The sequence below is a fragment of the Protomyctophum bolini genome (assembly GCF_963924005.1).
Source record: "Protomyctophum bolini genome assembly, chromosome: 23".
Classification (NCBI taxonomy): domain Eukaryota; kingdom Metazoa; phylum Chordata; class Actinopteri; order Myctophiformes; family Myctophidae; genus Protomyctophum; species Protomyctophum bolini.
The window spans coordinates 3,533,024-3,550,667 of record NC_137884.1 but is presented as its reverse complement, the minus strand read 5'-3'; the positions used below and the strand labels follow the sequence as shown (position 1 = coordinate 3,550,667).

General features: G+C 44.6%; 1 protein-coding gene across 1 annotated transcript; it reads left to right on the top strand.

Annotated features, from left to right (window-relative positions):
- Window positions 1–2,782: 2,782 nt before the first annotated feature.
- ppp1r3aa (protein phosphatase 1, regulatory subunit 3Aa) lies at window positions 2,783–9,376 on the top strand (the record flags this gene model as incomplete). Its single annotated transcript, XM_080756992.1, has 4 exons — window positions 2,783–3,603; window positions 3,960–4,018; window positions 4,276–4,367; window positions 5,659–9,376. 4 exons carry the CDS (start codon window positions 2,783–2,785, stop codon window positions 8,581–8,583), a joined length of 3,897 nt encoding a protein of 1,298 aa, XP_080613118.1. The 3' UTR covers window positions 8,584–9,376.
- Between the last annotated feature and the right edge of the window lie 8,268 nt (window positions 9,377–17,644).

Genomic DNA, 17,644 nt, shown 5'->3' with positions numbered 1-17,644 from the left:
ATGCATGCAACGCACGCACGCGCACGGAAAACCAGGGAGCAGAACATGTAAACACACCAGGGGGAAAGATACCTGTCTGGAAATCCCACATGAGCTACTTTTAAGCACAAGTACCCTACTTTTTAGACTTTATAGTTTAGGCATTTTTGCTGATATTCACAGAGAGATTCCACAGTGAACGGACATGTTAATGGTTAGATAGATGTTTTGCTCAATGGAGGGTATGCGCATGACATCATCGTCACACCAGGAAGTTATGCAGGAATGCCTACTGAGTGGCTAAAAACTACTTTCTGGCCTTGACAACCCATACATCCAAACAGAAAAGTCCTATTTGATTGCATTAAATTACTTTAAACAAACATTACATTCACTTATAGTCACTCACTTTGCCACTCGATTTGGGGTGCATACTTAGTTTAGAGTAGTCATTGGTTAGACATGGGTTAAGGTTAGGTTTAGGTGTGCTGCCCCGTGGGAGGTTAGGTTTAGGGTGAGGGTTTGAGATAGGTTGTAGTTGTAGGACTAATGACTGGTCTAAACCAATGACTAGTCTAAGCCAAAAACTGTCTAAACTAAGTACTGCACCCCTCGATTTGACACTCGATCTGCCATTCACTTTATGCGTGGTCTACCCTGTGGAGGGTGTATAGGTATATAGGGTTGTTTGACCTCTTGGTTATGGGTCACTGTGGTTTGACGGTGTGTGTCACCGTTGCACTCCCATGTAGGGCGTTCTGGCCAGCAAGACCAAAACAACTTTAGTCATTTCCTGAAACAGCCAAGTCAAGTTTGTCCACCAACCACCAATCATGTGTCCTGATACACACGACACAAATGATACTGCCTGCATGGAATCCAGTCTGATTTGCTACTGTACGTTCTGCAGACTTTTTTTTCTCTCACCTGTGAAAAGAAAAGCAAAAAGAAACGGAACGGAACACATAGAATCAGTCTGGATTCCAGGCTATATACACTATAGCCCTATTTTCGTACTATTTTTACTTATTTATATTATAAGTTGATGATAAAAAAAATATTGCATTGCAATAATTCTAAGTGAATTATCTAATAAACTACTCATCATTTAGCTTGGGACCCCATGGAACCCCCATAGGCACATGTACGGCACCATGGAACAAGACACCGTTTTGGCGGTAACTTTGTATTTAAGGACATTCCAAATTGATGGCTCCCAATTTGCACTTTAACCTCATAATCATGGTCGCGTTCAGTGTTCAAAGATAGGAGAGGGTCAACTTTCAACTTGAGTCAATATACATGTCAATGTACAGGATGGAAATAGTGTGGGAACAGATTTAACTTAAAGAGGGACCACTACACCCAGCTCCTTGCAGTAAACTATTGTTGCCTCGGTCTCTACCGGTTCAAACTTTAAAATCAGGTTGCACTCCTAGTCCGTGTTGTTTTTGGCAGTACATTTAGATTTTAGTTTTAGTCATAGTCTCTTGAATAGTTTTCATATAGTCTAGGTCACATTTTAGTCACCTGGAATGTTTTAGTCGACTAAATATCATAAGATTAAAGTCGACTAAAGTGTATTTTGGCGGGCTTTGATGCCGTCGTAATGACTGATTTTACACTTGCTGAAAATAGCCGATCTACAAGCTCGTGACGTGTTGTGAGCTTGTAGACCTGCTATTTTCAGCATGCAACCAAGTGTAAAATGACTTAAACTGGATCTCTTGTCCACTAGTCCCTTCCTAACATTTAGTCATAGTTTTAGTCATCATGGCTTAGTTTTTATGTCGTTTTTGTCAGTGAAAAAAGGTAGTCGACGAACATGTTTCGTCATAGTCGACAAAATCAACACTGCTCCTGGCCACACCCTAATCGTGATGAAATATACTTACTGTATATTTTTTAACATGAAACCTGCTGAAAAACAGCCTAATTGAAGGTTTCAATCTGTGCATTTACTCTTAAAAAGAAAGATGTAATTTTTGGGACGTTGTCTGCTATAGCTCCACATACATCATAAGCAACCTTGTAATTGTAATTATTGCACATAGTTCACCCGTCATATTCGTAATCTCTGGTCTCACCTGTGTCAAAGGAAGCTGCATTGGTGCTTTATCAATTATCAGGATGACAACCAAAGACACCAACACACTTGCATGACAGAAATGTAAATAGCTGAACTTGCTAAATCCCTACTGAATTGATCTGTGACATGTATAGTTTAATTGTGTTTGTTCTGGGCGTCAAAAGATTTGCCCACATCCGCAGAGCCTGCTGGTTATAACCACACTAATTAAAACGTCCCCATTATTGCCCCCCTATACAAGCGCACACACACACACACACACACACACACACACACACACACACACACACACACACACACACACACACACACACACACACACACACACACACACACACACACACACACACACACACACACACACACACCACTGGCTTACTGTATGAAACCACTGGCCTACTGTATGCCTTACATGAATCTTGAATAGAACTTTTCATTTAATTCCTTTCATATTTAACCAATAATGTGAGGGGACAGGGGACAGCACCGGTCTAGTTATAAGCCATACCTATTTATAGTCCTGGCTCTCACTCACTGTAACCAGACCCATGTCTGAAGTCACGTCCTCTGCCCTCACGTCTACTGCCTTACCACAGCCAGGCAAGAGGCACTCTGCTCTGGGGCGGACAGACTGTCGGACAGGCATACATATACTTGAGCGTATATACTCTTTGGTTCGCAGACACTGGCTTTGTTGTAGGGCCTCGAAACATCATGGAGGCTCTTTACTCCCGAATCTGGGAGAGGGACGATGGGGTGCTGGCAGTGGAAGAGACGGAGGAGGACGAGGGTGGGAAGGAGGAGGAGGAGGAAGAGCGGGAGGAACGCGAGGAGACCCTTTCCTCAGCCGTGGGCTCCGAGGAGGAATCGGACGACGACGATTCGGAGCGACCGCCAACGGCGGCACGCCGAAAGGTGTCGTTCGCCGACGCGTTCGGCTTCGACCTGGTGTCCGTCAAGGAGTTCGACGCGTCGGCGGCGGGCAATAAGCCCGCCAAAGCGGAGGTCGTCCGGAAGCATCTCGCGGAGGACGAGTTCTACATCTCGTGCCTGTTCGCGATGCCCCCCGACCCCGAGGAGCTGGAGCAGCGCGTGCAGGAGCAGATGGCGGAGCTGGAGCACGTGGAGCTCCTGCCGGGAACCGCCATCCTCCGAGGCATCGTGCGGGTGCTCAACCTCTGCTTCAACAAGTCCGTCTACGTCCGGACCACGCTGGACGGCTGGAAGAGCCACGTGGACCTGCTGGCCGAGTACGTGCCGAGTCGCTCCAGCGACAGGAAAACGGACCGCTTCAAGTTCCAGTACACGCTCGTGCCTCCTTTCGACAGGGAGGGCACCCGGGTGGAGTTCTGCATCCGGTACGAGACGGAGGCGGGGGTCTTCTGGGTGAACAACCAGGATTTTAACTACGTGCTGTTCTGTCACCAGAAGAGCCACGTGAAGGAGGGCAGGGAGAAGGAGCAGCAGGAGCCCGTCTGCAAAGAGAGTCACAACAACCAGAGGGGGAAGAGGAGCTCTCTCAGATGCTCTTACAGGTGAGCCTATGCTGAACACCACAGTGTACAACCAGAACCTCCGTCCAATCTAAACTGTGCAATTATGCCACTGGCATTACAAACAATATTATAATCCTATATATATATAGACAAAGTGTAATAAATACATAGCTGAAATAAGTTCTGATATAAAGCAGCACATGTGGATTTTCTTTTTCAACCAAATAATTTGAAATCTGAAATGTAAATTAAAAAAAAAAAGATATAGCAAACAGCGCCAAGAGGTCTTTGTAAAAGGTTTACATGTTAGGGTAATCAATCGGCTCCCGGCCTGACTCAATGACGATGCCGTTATTCCTACATCAGGACGCTCACTTTTTGCATTTCAACTACAGGAAGGACAGTGCAGAAGAACATGCTAATGGCAGCTCAGCCATGACAACCGATGTTTCAGGTGTGTATTGTGTGTGTGTGTGTGTGTGTGTGTGTGTGTGTGTGTGTGTGTGTGTGTGTGTGTGTGTGTAGTGGAGGGGGTGGGGGGGATGGGTGGTGGCGGGAGTCCACTTGTCTGTCTGCACGATTGCACAACATACTTACATGCATTAGTGTGACTGTCTGTGTCTGCTAGGGTTGATATATAGTCCCAAACTGTGCCGGTACTCTGCTCTGAAGTCTGTGCTTGAAAATCTGAGTGCCCAATTTATTTTCCAGAGGCTGTGCATAAAGCCGAGGACAGAGGCAGAAAGACTGTGGACAACAGAGAGATACATTCTATTTTACACCATGAAGGGCACAATGCCTTGGTGAGCATTCATTGTTTTTTATCTCAAGTTGGGTGAAGTGAATCTATTTAAAAGTATACATGAACCTATGAAAGCATATACTCTTTGACTGCACTGCTCACAAACAATAGTACACACAAGCAGGAATGTTCTTTCTGTAACCAGTGCACAATTAAAAGTGCACCAATTACCAAACAACTTTTGTCATTTCTGAACAGAAAGCCTCTTTATTCAAGATTCAAGACGCAAGATTAATGTCACTCAATCGCACAAGTATGTGCAGTAAAATGTTGCTGTGACATGCTCGGCACAAGGTATAATAAAAAATGATTCACTTAATGAAACAAAATATAATGAAAGTAAAAGCTAAAACAAATAGAAGCAGCACTACAGCACTACATCTAATAATACAATTAATAAATAAAGAATAATTAAAAATAAAATAAAATAAGAAAGTGTATTCTTTAGTATTTACAGATTGAAGACATTTGACCTGGCAGTTTTGTCATTGTTCCAGGTTTATGATAGCCCGAAGTAACAAAAGCACTTTGTCGACTACCTTTTTTCACTGACGAAAACTAAATGGAAACTAAATGAAAACTAAGCTACGATGACTAAAACTAAGACTAAACATATTGACAATTTCGTCAACAAATAAAAACTAAAGACCGTTACTGAAATGTTAGGGACTAAGAGATCCAGTATCAATTTACACTTGGTTGCATGCTGAAAATGGCAGATCTACAAGCTCACAACATTTAGTGGACTAAATCAACTGTAGATTTAAGTCAACTAAAAACGTATGATATTTACACTGAAACATTCCAGGGGACTAAAATGTGACTAAAACAAAATGAAGACTATTGAGAGACTATATATAAACTAAAACCAAAATTCGCTGTTAAAATCAACACTGCTTTAAGTTGCTTTCCTCCAACGGCAGAGCTAAGGCAGCTCCCATGATACGTGAGAACATGCCATACACACTCCGGAAGCAGCCACGTGCAAACTATTAATACTAGGCTTGTGAGTGTGCAGGAGGGCAGTGATGTAAACAAAATAACAGTATGGGCCGTGGTTGCAACAGCATTGCAATGTGTTGCATCACCACAGCAGCAACAACATATAATATATATATATATATTTTTAGGAACCTCACAGATATGATAATCGGATGTGCTTCTTATGCATAATGTATGATACCGAGGCGGATCTTCGGATGCTAAACGAACCTGAGAGGGCTTTTGAAAGATCCTAAATATCATTATCCTCTTAGCTTGACCCCCCCGTCCCTTTCTTTACTGATCGACAGATGGACAGTGCCCGAAGCCAGCGGAGGGCGGCGCGCTTGCTGCACATGCAGGACCACTTCTACCAGACGAAGCCGGGCGCCCGTTTGGTCGACTCGGCGCGTGGCCCGCCGGCGGACGCCCTCTCCCGAAAATCACACGATCACCATCGTCAGCGCCAACCCGGGTCAAACTCGGCATATGGCTTTTGCCGCATCCGCCACAAGAAGCCGGCCAATGAGAGCCCACAGATCCTCACCTACCATCAGATTCCTTTACTGCCACTGGATTGGAGTGAGGATGACAGAACACGGTGGAGTGGTGGCGCGGCAGATGAGAATGACAGTTGGACTAGGGGAAGGAAAAAAACCTTGTCCAAATCTGCAGAGGAAAACGCGGACAATGCACCCACTGTGAGTGACCTGTGGGAGACCTTTCTCAATGACAATAACAAGAACACCGATGACAACTTATCCGTGTGTGATGTGTGGCAGGACTTCCTCAGTGGGCCAGATGGAAGAGATCATTCCTCCGTTTCAGAGTCGGAGTGGCTGCAGTCGGCGGCTTTGGTGTCACCCTCGAACCACATGTCGCTTCGAACCCCTCCCGCCACTCAGAGGGTCTCAGACACGCCTGCCCGCAGACATGCACACAGCTTAGCCGAGTGCCGACTGGTGTCGGGCCCCCATGAAACATCGGCGGCGAACACCAAAGGGTCAGTGCCCACGGGGGCCGGACAAACCGCCTCCCTGAGAGATGACGGCACATCCCGAAATTCAGAGGGGAGCCCCGTAACAGACACTCTCTGCAAATTCAGCCCCGCGGGGCCAACGTCTGTTTCCGGGGGCTCCACTGACAGTCGGTGTTGCCAACACGTGGCGGGGCAGGGGACGGGGACGGGGGGAGGAAGGGAAACTGTGAAAGGTGGCGGAGAGGAGGAAGAGGGGGATCTCACACTCCACACGGCAGTCTCGGTAACAAGCTCTGGGGAGACGGGGACAACAGAGATGACAGCAATAGCAGAATCTCAGAATGCCAGCGCCGCTGATAGGATCTCTCAGGGAGCAAGGCCAGACGAGGGTCTTTCTTCCAGTGGGGAAAGGGAGGTTGCAGGTAGCACACACAATGTGGCGTGTGACACGGTGGCATTTAGGGAGACAATCAGACTAGGGACAAAGGATGAGAGGAGGTCTGTGTTATTCACATTCAGACAAGCAGGGGACGAAGGGCAGGCACTGAGCTACACAGAAACCAAAGCACACGCAGGAGAAGGAATATTTAGGCCACAGGAAAGCGGGGAGGCGGCGGCAACGTCCCAGGGGTGTGCGGATGTAAAGAAATGTGAGGAATTCAGGCCGAAACAAAACAGCGAAAATGCATTAAAGTGCAACGAGGAGGGAGATATTGGACATTTGCGTTCAGATGAATTTGGTACAACCGAAGGCGAGTCTAGGCAGGGCCCGCCGAATGTGGCTGCATACAAATCCAATGAAGCTGAATGGGAAAACGTCACGTCAGATCACTCAGACTCTGACAAATTGAGGGAGGCAAAAGAGGGAGTTGCACGTGACACGGCAGGTGACAAAGCGACCGGTCAGAGTAGTGTCGAGGTTGAATTTAACCAGGAAATGTTCAAGGAAGTTATGAATGATGGGGAACAGGGGTGGGGCCGGACACTAGTGGACTCTGATCTCAGACGAAGGGAGGACGACGCAGGTGGCAACAGTAGACGTCAAGAATGTACGTTGGAAGAGACAGTCGCAGAGAAAGACATTTCATGTGAACTCCGGCAGACGCCCGAGACATCAGAAGGGATGGGGGGCGATATGAGTCAGAGAGACATGGATGCTGAGGTGAGTATCGGAAAGCAAATTGAAGCGTTGGGGGAGGGGATGTGTGATGCGGAGAACACCCCAGATCAGTGGAAGAAATTGCCCAAAGCGCTGACGGAACAAGACATGTCAGCAGAAAGAGTTGAGTGCCCCCGACAAGTCCAATGTGAGAAATTGTCAGAGGGAACAAAATACCCTATCATCTGCAGTGACAAAATGGGAGTGAAGTTAGGTGTGGAGGAGGAATTCACGGATAGAATCGATCAGGGTATGGACGAGGTGTCAGATTGGAAGGATACTCCAACTGCCTTTGAGAGAACAGGGCATATAGCAGGGGAAATGGGAGGCCTGCTAACAGACGCACCTGACCATAATCACAGTAAACAATTGAATAGGGCCCAAGAGGAATTTGACTCTGGTGTATTTTCCCTCGTAGAATTAGCCACAGATCTAAACCCCGCTGCAAGTCTCAATGAAGACCTAAATCTAAGTTCAGCGGGTCGCGGTGATTATGACACTGCTCAGTGTAGTCAGCCGTCGACTGAAACCGTGCAAAGTCTCATACTTGACGAAAATAAAAATTATAATATAGCCACGTGTAGCAATGCATATAGCACAGTCGAGAGCAGTCGGTCATTAGTTGAAACAGCACGCAGCTCTGTCGTCTCAACACCTGAGCTAATTCCCGATGTTAAACCTGCAGAGAGGGGTGCCACCGAGTCAGCTATTGGACTCGGGTCGCATCACAGCCCACTGTTGCCGCCTGCGGATCAGGGAAGCGCCAACCAAATCAAACACAGACCCCTCTCCCACCAGGAGACGGGTAGACTGTCAGAAGGCTGTTTAGTCACACGCCAGGAAATCAATAACCGATCAGCTCTCCCATCTGAGGAGAGTCTCCCTTGCTCCTCAGAGCAGGACAATAATGCCAGCAGAAATGTCCTAGCATGGCGTAATGTGCTCTTCTCAATCAGCCAAGTGCTCCTAATTGCCGCGTTAGTTGTCACCACCCTGATATATGACTTCCCTTCATGCTTTGTCTTCTCTGTGGTTTCGTTGTGCTGGTGGGTTTGCCAGTTCTGGAAGCATCGAGGGAGAAATGCGACAAAGGGATAGGCCATGATTCTGGGGGGGGGGGGGGGGGGGGGAAGGGGGGCATCACTTTTACCTGTGATTGGAGTCGATATGATTGGTATTTTGTTTTCTGACAGCTTAGATGATTTTCTCAAACTAGTGGCCCACAAGAGGTTTTGTTTTAGAAATGGAAATGGAAATCGAAGTTTGTTGCAAATTGGTTTGCTGCACAATTACATAACCTCAGCGCCCTTTGGTGGACAGACAGACAGACAGACCAGTTTTGCACTCAAGTAATACAATCTAGGCAGGGGTATGTATGACTTCTTGTGTCATTATACCATTGAATAGTATGGAAACTGCAGAGCCGAGTGGTCAAGTATATCTGGATTACACAAATATACAGTTTTTACAATCACATGACATTAAGTTAATGAATACAAGATTACACTCATGTTTAGAGCAAGAAAAAAAAGCTATTGCCACTGGGTAACATACAAAAATCACACCCGTGTGAAGTGAGTGGTGCAACTCCGTGTGGGGGTCCCCGGGGGTTCCAGTCCCACAGGAGGGGCCGGCACCCTGGCAATGTGGCAATGTGACCCCTGGCAATGTGGCCCGTCATGGGCCTTTTGGATGTTCTTATTGATTTTATTTCTGTTATTGCTGCGATTGTTTTTATTGTTCTATTTTTTTTGGAGCGGTGCAGCCGATGCACAGCTTTGTTGTTGTGCTTGTTTCAGTTTTGTTTTGTTTTCAAATAATGTTCGAAATAAAAGTCATTCATTCATTCATTCATTCGTTCATTCATTTATTCAAGGTCAAATACATTTCTGTCAAGTGGACGATAAAAGAAAATTACTTTAATTTATAGATTTGATTTCGTTAAAAAAATCTTTTTGTAAATTCATGTGTTTTCATGTCACTTAAAGCTACAATACGTAACTTTATTGAGATTGTCAAAATCCTCAATGGAAGCGTAGGAAGAGCACTAAACCCAGTGGTTCTCCAACTTTCTCCATGTCAAGGACCCCCCAAATTGACACCCATCAGCCCGCGGACCCCCAATTTGTACGGCTCTAGCAGTGTTTCTCAAACGTTTACATTTCAAGGACCCCCAGTTTGACATGCATTAACCCATTCTGACCTGAGATCAGATTCATACGAGGTTTCCACGGGACACACACTGGTCTGATTAACCCATTCTGACCTGAGATCAGATTCTAAAAAATGTCAGTCGTTCTTCGATTTTTCAAAAATAGCAGACCTACAAGCTCGTATCGCGCCACTCGGTGGCGCGCTACGAGCTTGTAGATCTGCTATTTTTCAATAGCTAAAGCATAACATGATGCCGACACCAAAATGGGTTCCCGTTCAGAATGGGTTAAGCTACGGTCGCCCATTTAACGGCACACATTCTATCTCTGGGACCCCAATTTATATTGTAAAAACATGTTAATAATTTAACTCTTTTACAAATGGAACCAAATCTATTTGGTTCCGTTTGTAACACTCTCAGAGTTACAGTCCCATAAGGGTCCATTTGGTTCCTAACTATATAATTTTGCTGGGGACCCCCTGGAACTCCCTCAAGGACCCCTGGGGGTCCACTGTACTAGTTATTGTATTAACATGCTCTGCTATACAGATTGGTTAAACTAATGTTTTAGTTATCAAAACTAAGTCCCGGATTGCAGTGTATTATTTAACAGATGTTTGCTACAGCGGGGCATTAGAAGATTAACACTTTGTTTTCCCCATCGTCTTGCTTATCTTCAATAAAGAAATGGATTTTGTTCATGAAACAATTTCAACGTCTCAACGGGTTTCTGTTTGGTACTTTTCTGGTGTATGACAGCCAGGTATGTCACTCTGTCCACACATTTTTTTGTGGACAGTGTGACTATACAGTACATATTACACAGACAGACAGACAAACTGTCCCTCCATTGGCTCCCGGTCGCTGCTCGCACAGAATACAAAACTCTGATGCTGGCATTCAAAGCAACCAAAGGTATGCCCCCTTCCCTATCTTGCAAGTATGATCGAACCCTATAGTACAAACCCTCCCACGCACTCAGATCAGCCAACGCAGGGAAGCTGGAAGCACCTTCACTAACAACGCCAGGGACAACTCTCCGCACGTCCCAAACTCTTCTCCCTTCTGCACAGGATATTTTCTTATGTGAGACAAGTTGGACTGATTATCACATTGAGAACATACCGAGGATGAAAGCAAGTTACAGTATGACTCTGTGTAACATGTTGACTAGCCCCCCCCCCCCCCCTGTCCCTTTATATCCTGAATAGTAAATACATATCTGGCCTGCTCATGGTCTATAATATGATCCAATCACATCAAATAAGAAGCTGGCCATGGTGACGGCCCTACTCTCTGCCTAGTGACCCGTGATCATTATTCGCCAGTGCCACAACTGTGGCATCTTCTAAAAGCATGCAGATTTAAGACCTTTCTACTCTCTCAGACAGGCCTGTACTGTATAGTTAGTCACCACCCTCGTGATTTGGCTCCTGTTTGGGGGAGTTGATCCGAGGACAAGCAAGGGGCATACAGTATATCATAATGCAGCTGCACCAGTGGTGGGAAAAAAATTACTCACATTTCTTACTTAAGTAAAAGTATCAAAGCTGCAATGTAGAAGCACGCTGTTCAAAATGTATACTTGTGTAAAAGTACAAAAGTATTGTTGGTTTTACAATGTACTTAAAGTACCAAAAGTAAAAGTACCGGTACTCATTGTGCAGAATGTCTCCATTTCAAGTTTTCACATTTTATGAAAATCTTTTGAAAATAGCAGATCTACAAGCTCATAATGCGTCACATCGCGACACACTGCGAGCATTGTCACACTACTGTCTACCTATCAATAAAGGCATAAAAAAGCAATAAAAAAAAGAATTGTCTGTAACTGTAATTCAATGAATAGTAAAACTGATGACTTTACAGTGTATAGATTGGCGTCCCTGAATTAGTAAAAAGGTTTAAAAATCACTGAGTTACAGCATTATCCATCATGCAACGTGTGAGGCTTCTTATTGGTAATTCACACGCTATACCAAAAATACTTAAGGCCTCCAGCTCATGCAGAAATGCTGCAGGCACTCCTTCACTTGTATCACGTCATTGGTTGCGAATATACGATACTGCACAAATCATTTCAAGGTACTAATTTATTATACAAGGCTCTTTGAAGTTTAAATCAGAGGTTTCCCCAACCTTTTTTTTATTGACTTGGTTAAATATTCTTGGCAGTAACAATTCTTTCACACTTTTTTTTTAAAAGATATTTCTTATGGCTTTTTTTTATGCCTTTGATCGATAGGGAGACAGTATAGTGTGACAAGCTCACAATGCATCATTGTGAGATCTGCTATTTTCAAAAGACTTTATATGAATGTGAAAACTTGAAATGGGTACATTTTGTACAGCGTGCTTCGACATCGCAGCATTGACACTTATACTTACAATACTTAAGTAAGAAACGTGAGTACTTTTTTTCCACCACTGGCGCGGCTGCATATGACACATGCCCCTGCTTGTCCTCAGATCAACCCCCTCCCCCCCAACGCGAGCCAAATCACGAGAGTAGGGCCACACTCTAGTAGTGCCACATGAGAACAGCTGATCGGCGAGGGTACGTGCGTACATCATGAGGCATGCGTTAGTGTTACAGTCATGTTCTGCCTTACAACTACGTAGGTGGTATGACACAGCATGATTGACAAGAGAAAGTGGTTGAGCTTATCGATTATTTAGATTTTTAAATCTACATTATTTTTAAATCATCGCCTGCAATGAATAAATTGTAGCCGACATTGCCTTTATAGACACAAACGTCTACATTCCTAATACAAGGGTTCATGTCACAATTTCTTGTGTCTGGGAAGCCAATCTATAATTATGTAAGCTCTACCACGCCAAATCTTCAGTATAGCCCATTCATGTGACTCAGAGCGTACACATGGAAACAAATGGACCCATAAGGGTCATGCACGTACACAAGGACACCATAATGGGGATGACTATTCTACTATAGTATAGTATCGTATGTCTTTATGAATTGAATACACAGGACCAGAATGGAAACAATAAGCCATCAGGACTTTGTGTTAAAACCTTTTTAGTATTCAATCAATCACCTCAGAGACTTCAATTGGGATCTTCCGAATGCCACATTTAGAACCGGCAATGTAGGAAGTGCAACAATGCTGCTGGAACTTAAGGCAGGTCGCGTCGACTCACCACTGCACGTCAGTGAAAATGGCAGATCATCAAGTCCCCAACATTTAACATTGCAGCATTGTAAGCTTGGCTATTTTTGGTGCACGACACCGGTGGCTTTACCCTGTCCTTCCCCCGTGCTGCACGCAAACGCAAATGCACACGCACACCCACACACACACACACACACACACACACACACGAGCACACTCACACAGGCCTATGCAGTATGAGTGAAACTGCAGTTTGAAGGAAGTCACTTGATCCCGTCTGTTGCATTCTGACCTTTTGCAAACCCATGGCGTCAATCCCATGCTGGCACCTTTAGTCAGCTGGCCGTGGGCCAGCCTCGTTGGCACGGGCCGGCCTGAGCTGGTCCAGGTCTATTATCCCATTCTGAACGGGAACCCATTTCGGTGTCAGCATCATGTTATGCTTTAGCTATTGAAAAATAGCAGATCTACAAGCTCATAGCGCGCCACCGAGTGGCGCGCTACGAGCTTGTAGGTCTGCTATTTTTTGAAAAATCGAAGAACTGACTTTTTTAATCTGATCTCAGGTCAGAATGGGTTAATCAGACCCAGTGTGTGTACAGTGGAAACCTCGTATGAATCTGATCTCAGGTCAGAATGGGTTATACTATAGTATGCAGGCAAGGCAGGTTCGTGTAGTGCACTGGCTCCCAAACGGGGGGGGTCGGGACTATACTAGAGTTCTCAACGGGCCTGAAAATTAAGGCCCGGCCCCTTAACTGATCTGGCCCAAGGCCCCGGCCCGGCCAGACTAATTAGCATCGATTTTAGGTCTGACCCGGCCGGGTCGGGTCGGGTTTGGGCAGAATTTGAGAACTCTACACAGAGTAAAAAAAAGTGAAACGCCATTCAGCTCCATCTTCTTAATAGATAAATACACAAGTGTGAGAAAGAGGCAAACATTGTGAAATAGTCGATCTACTGTATACACGCTCTAAACTAAATATGTCTGCAATTCCAAGTGCTTCAGGGTGGGGGGGGGGGGGTCCCCAGTTTGATTATGATTTTCTTTTATCAGTATGTGATTAGACATTTTTTTGTATAGCTTTTACATAAGTATATTTAGACGGATTTGCTTCCTTTTGTGTCAGTTTTTTTATTTATATATTTGTAAGTCATGGTAACCTAACCAATTACAAATATCTTGGGACCATTATCGACAATCGTCAGGAATTCGATTGCAATACTGAAATGGTGGGTATAAACAAGGTCAGCAGCGCCTCTTCTGTTTAAAAGGAAGCTAGCAAAAGTCCAGGTGGACAAATCATTGACGTTTTTGTTCTGCAAAACGAATGCCCTTAATGGGTTAATTGATAATTGGGCTAGCAATTCAGCTGTCTGAGTCATATTATATATGACGAGCAGGTGCTCAAAAAAGCATCCTCAATAAATTAGAGCGGACAGCTCTTACCCTCTAAAGTCTCTAAACCGTGAATATGTATTACTGCCTTCTGGCCAGTGGTTAAAGAGTGACCCCTGTAACCAAAAACAACATACAAGGCAGATTTCTTTACCTGCCTCCATTCGGGCCGTCAACAAGGGAAGTAGGAGGAGGTATAGCTGCTGTTTAGTTTCAGGGGTGGGTGGTGAAGATAGTTGTAGTTTACACTTGGTGCACTTTGGTTCTAGTTGCACTCTATATTTAAATGCAGTGGTTTTCAGCCTTTTTCATATCAAGGCCCATAATTTATTCGGCATTTGAGCCAGGGCAGGGACCACCATTTGATGACATTTAGCCTCTCAGACCCAGTATTAAACTAAAGAATATTTTGTTATCATTGACACACAATTCCATGTTGTTGGCAAAATAACAATTCTTCTATACTTTCTGTAATTGTGAAGACTTTGTGTAAATTAAGTAACGCAGATACGTATTAAACAATTAATAATTTAACTCTTGAGAGCGTAACATGAAACCAAATGGACCTTTGGGTCCATTTTCTATATTTGGTTACAACTCTCCATCATTTAGCAGGGGACCACCTGGAAACCCCTCAAGGACCACTGGTGGTCCCCGGACCACTGGTTGAAAAGCACTGTTTAAATGTAATAAAAATCTGTATGTTGTGATAATGTATACGTATGTCTGTTGTTGTTATGTATGTTTTACTGTTTGTAAATGTGTTTTTAGAGTTTTTATCATCTGCTGTAAAATGAATTGCACATAAGCTTGGGACATATAAATAAACTTGACCTTGACCTTGACCTATAAACCTCTGCCGACGACAGCTTAGGCCAGAGGCATTATGTTTCTGGGTTGTCTGTCCGTCTGTACAGTCCCTTGGCTGTCCCGTTCAGCCTACAACGCGATATCTCAGAAGAAGCCTTGAGGGAACTCTGTGACCTCTCAAAACATGTTAAAGCCTTCAAAGGCTTAATTCACTATACTATGTGATTCTGGGTAGACATGAATGTAAACAATAACTGGTTGGTGGAAGCATACAACCATGGTGCAGTAGGCTATATCGTTTCTTATTTGATTTCTACTAAGGAAATATGATGATCAGTAAATTCAAATATAGCCACTTGTAGTGTGCTGGAGAAATGAGTTGGTGAATGGCAAGAAGTTGGGGAACTGCACTGATTTTTAATTAGTTTCATGGCTACTTGGGTTACCACTACCAGCCAGCAGCAGAAAGATATACACCATGTGAATGGACTAATTCAGACATGTTTGTGAATGTGCCAGCTTGTAAACGAGTAGGCAGTGAGTTTCATCCAACTATAAATGCACCTGCATGTCTCTGTTTGCGTGCATGTGTGTAATGCACGTAACTCGAGAACTGTTCGCCACACCGACTTCAAATTCGACACACGCGTTCCACATCCCTGCAGGGACTGCAGTGCCCGGCCTCGAGTCGGTCGGACCCACGGTTCTACAGAACCACCACAAAAGGCTCTGGTCAGGCTCTGCCAGTGGGCCTGGTCAGCCTAAATCCCCTCACCTGTGCAATTCCCATAGCCTCTGCCTCAGCCAATTGATTGCCATGACAACCCCTGGTGTTTTCTGGCTCAAACAAGTGCTCTGGTCTTCCTGTGGACTGTGAGGTAAGTCCACAAATCCCATATAATATTACATAACAATTTGCCAACAGATGTCACTGTGGGGTTATTGCCTGTTTTCATTGCAGCTCAAAGGGCCTCAGAACACACCACACAAAACCCACGGAATGTTAAAAGTTCAGGTTGTGTGTGTGTAATTGAGGTCATGAAACCTAAAGGAAAAATAAATGAAAATTAATGTCATGAAACCTTTAATGGTTTATGTCCTCTTCCCCATGGCATGTACCCTTGTGGGCTTTTATTCCTCAATACAATCTTTTCTGTTTAATAATGTAATTTTTACCCCCAAAAAATATGTTCTAATACAAGCTTTAAAGAAACTCTAAAGTAAAGAGTACCTCCAGACCAGAAAGTTGAAGTATACTCTATGGCAAAAGACCAGATTTAGTTACACTATATAGGCTATTAATGCTTTTGGAGTTATGTAGAGTGCACACAACTACCAGAATAGTACGAGTAAGCCTGTGGTTTATGCCCTTGTGCATTCACACATTTTGTTCAGCCTGGCTGTATAGTTTACTTCGCAAAACACTTGAATTATGTCTTATTTAGTCTTCAGTAAACCTTTGCAAATGATATCCTGTTTCAAGTGAGAAAAAGAAATCAGTGGTGGGTAGATACATTTGCACTTTTCAATGTAGGCAGTCTTTTCCCACTGCGACGGAACCTATTTGCCGAACTGAAATGAGGCAGTATATTGCATTATAGCCTGACACCATTAACATGCAGATTACGTAACTTGACTCAAGGAAATTCTTGAAAATGGAATTGATTCCATTGGAACAGTACAGTAAAGTATAGTATTGTACTGTATCTTCGTGGGAGCTTTTGACTTGTCGGGAGAGCCCTATGGATGCATTCAACGCAGGACGGAATGGCTACGCAAGACCAATCCTTTTCCGTGTTAATCATATGATACTGTAGCTTTGACCCCTGGTGCATATAGGTCACATGGCCTCCAGAGGAGGGCTAGGAGAAGAAGCTCTGGATCTCACCCTGGATACTGTGATACAGGCCAGCGGGACTAAAGATGAAACTGTCAACGGCGGTGTGATTGTGCATGTCATGTGTGTGTAGGCCTATACTGTATGTTTGTGTGGTGCACATGTCTTATCGTGTACACGAGTGTCAAATGACTGAGAGTATGAAGTGCGCGAGCGTGTGTGTGTGTGTGTGTGTGAAGGAGAGCGCGAGATAAAGAGAGAGCGGGGAGTGTGACAGAGGGGTGAACTATAATGAGACTCCTGCTATCACGTGATGAAGGATATTTTCAGGGGGCTCGTTCCTCTGACGAGTGTTACAGATGAGCTTATGGCGTGGCCTCATTCCTATCGTCACGGTGTCACGGGATTAAACTGTGTACACACACACACACACACACACACAACGGGGCGGCAACTTCCTTTTCCCTTAAACCGATTTTTCTCAATAAAAGCTACAGGCTATGAGAGCTTTTTGAGAAAAGTCGGTTTGAGGGAAAAGGAAGTTGCCGCCCCGTTGTTCCTGACTGTCGACTACAAAACAATACTACAACATGCCGTAACGATATCATCCGCTCCCGACAGGATCATACGGACTTTTGAAACAGAGACCAGGCTTTCCTCCGAGGTGGTGGAAAGCCTGGTGAGAAGAGGTGAAGTTACAACAGGCTCTCTCTCGCATTTCTGTCTCCTTTCCAGCAGGTGGCAGTGCAGCTTCAGTTTTGAACCATTCCTATTAAGCCTTGCATGCTGGGCTGTACAGAAACAGTCTTCCAAAACAACAC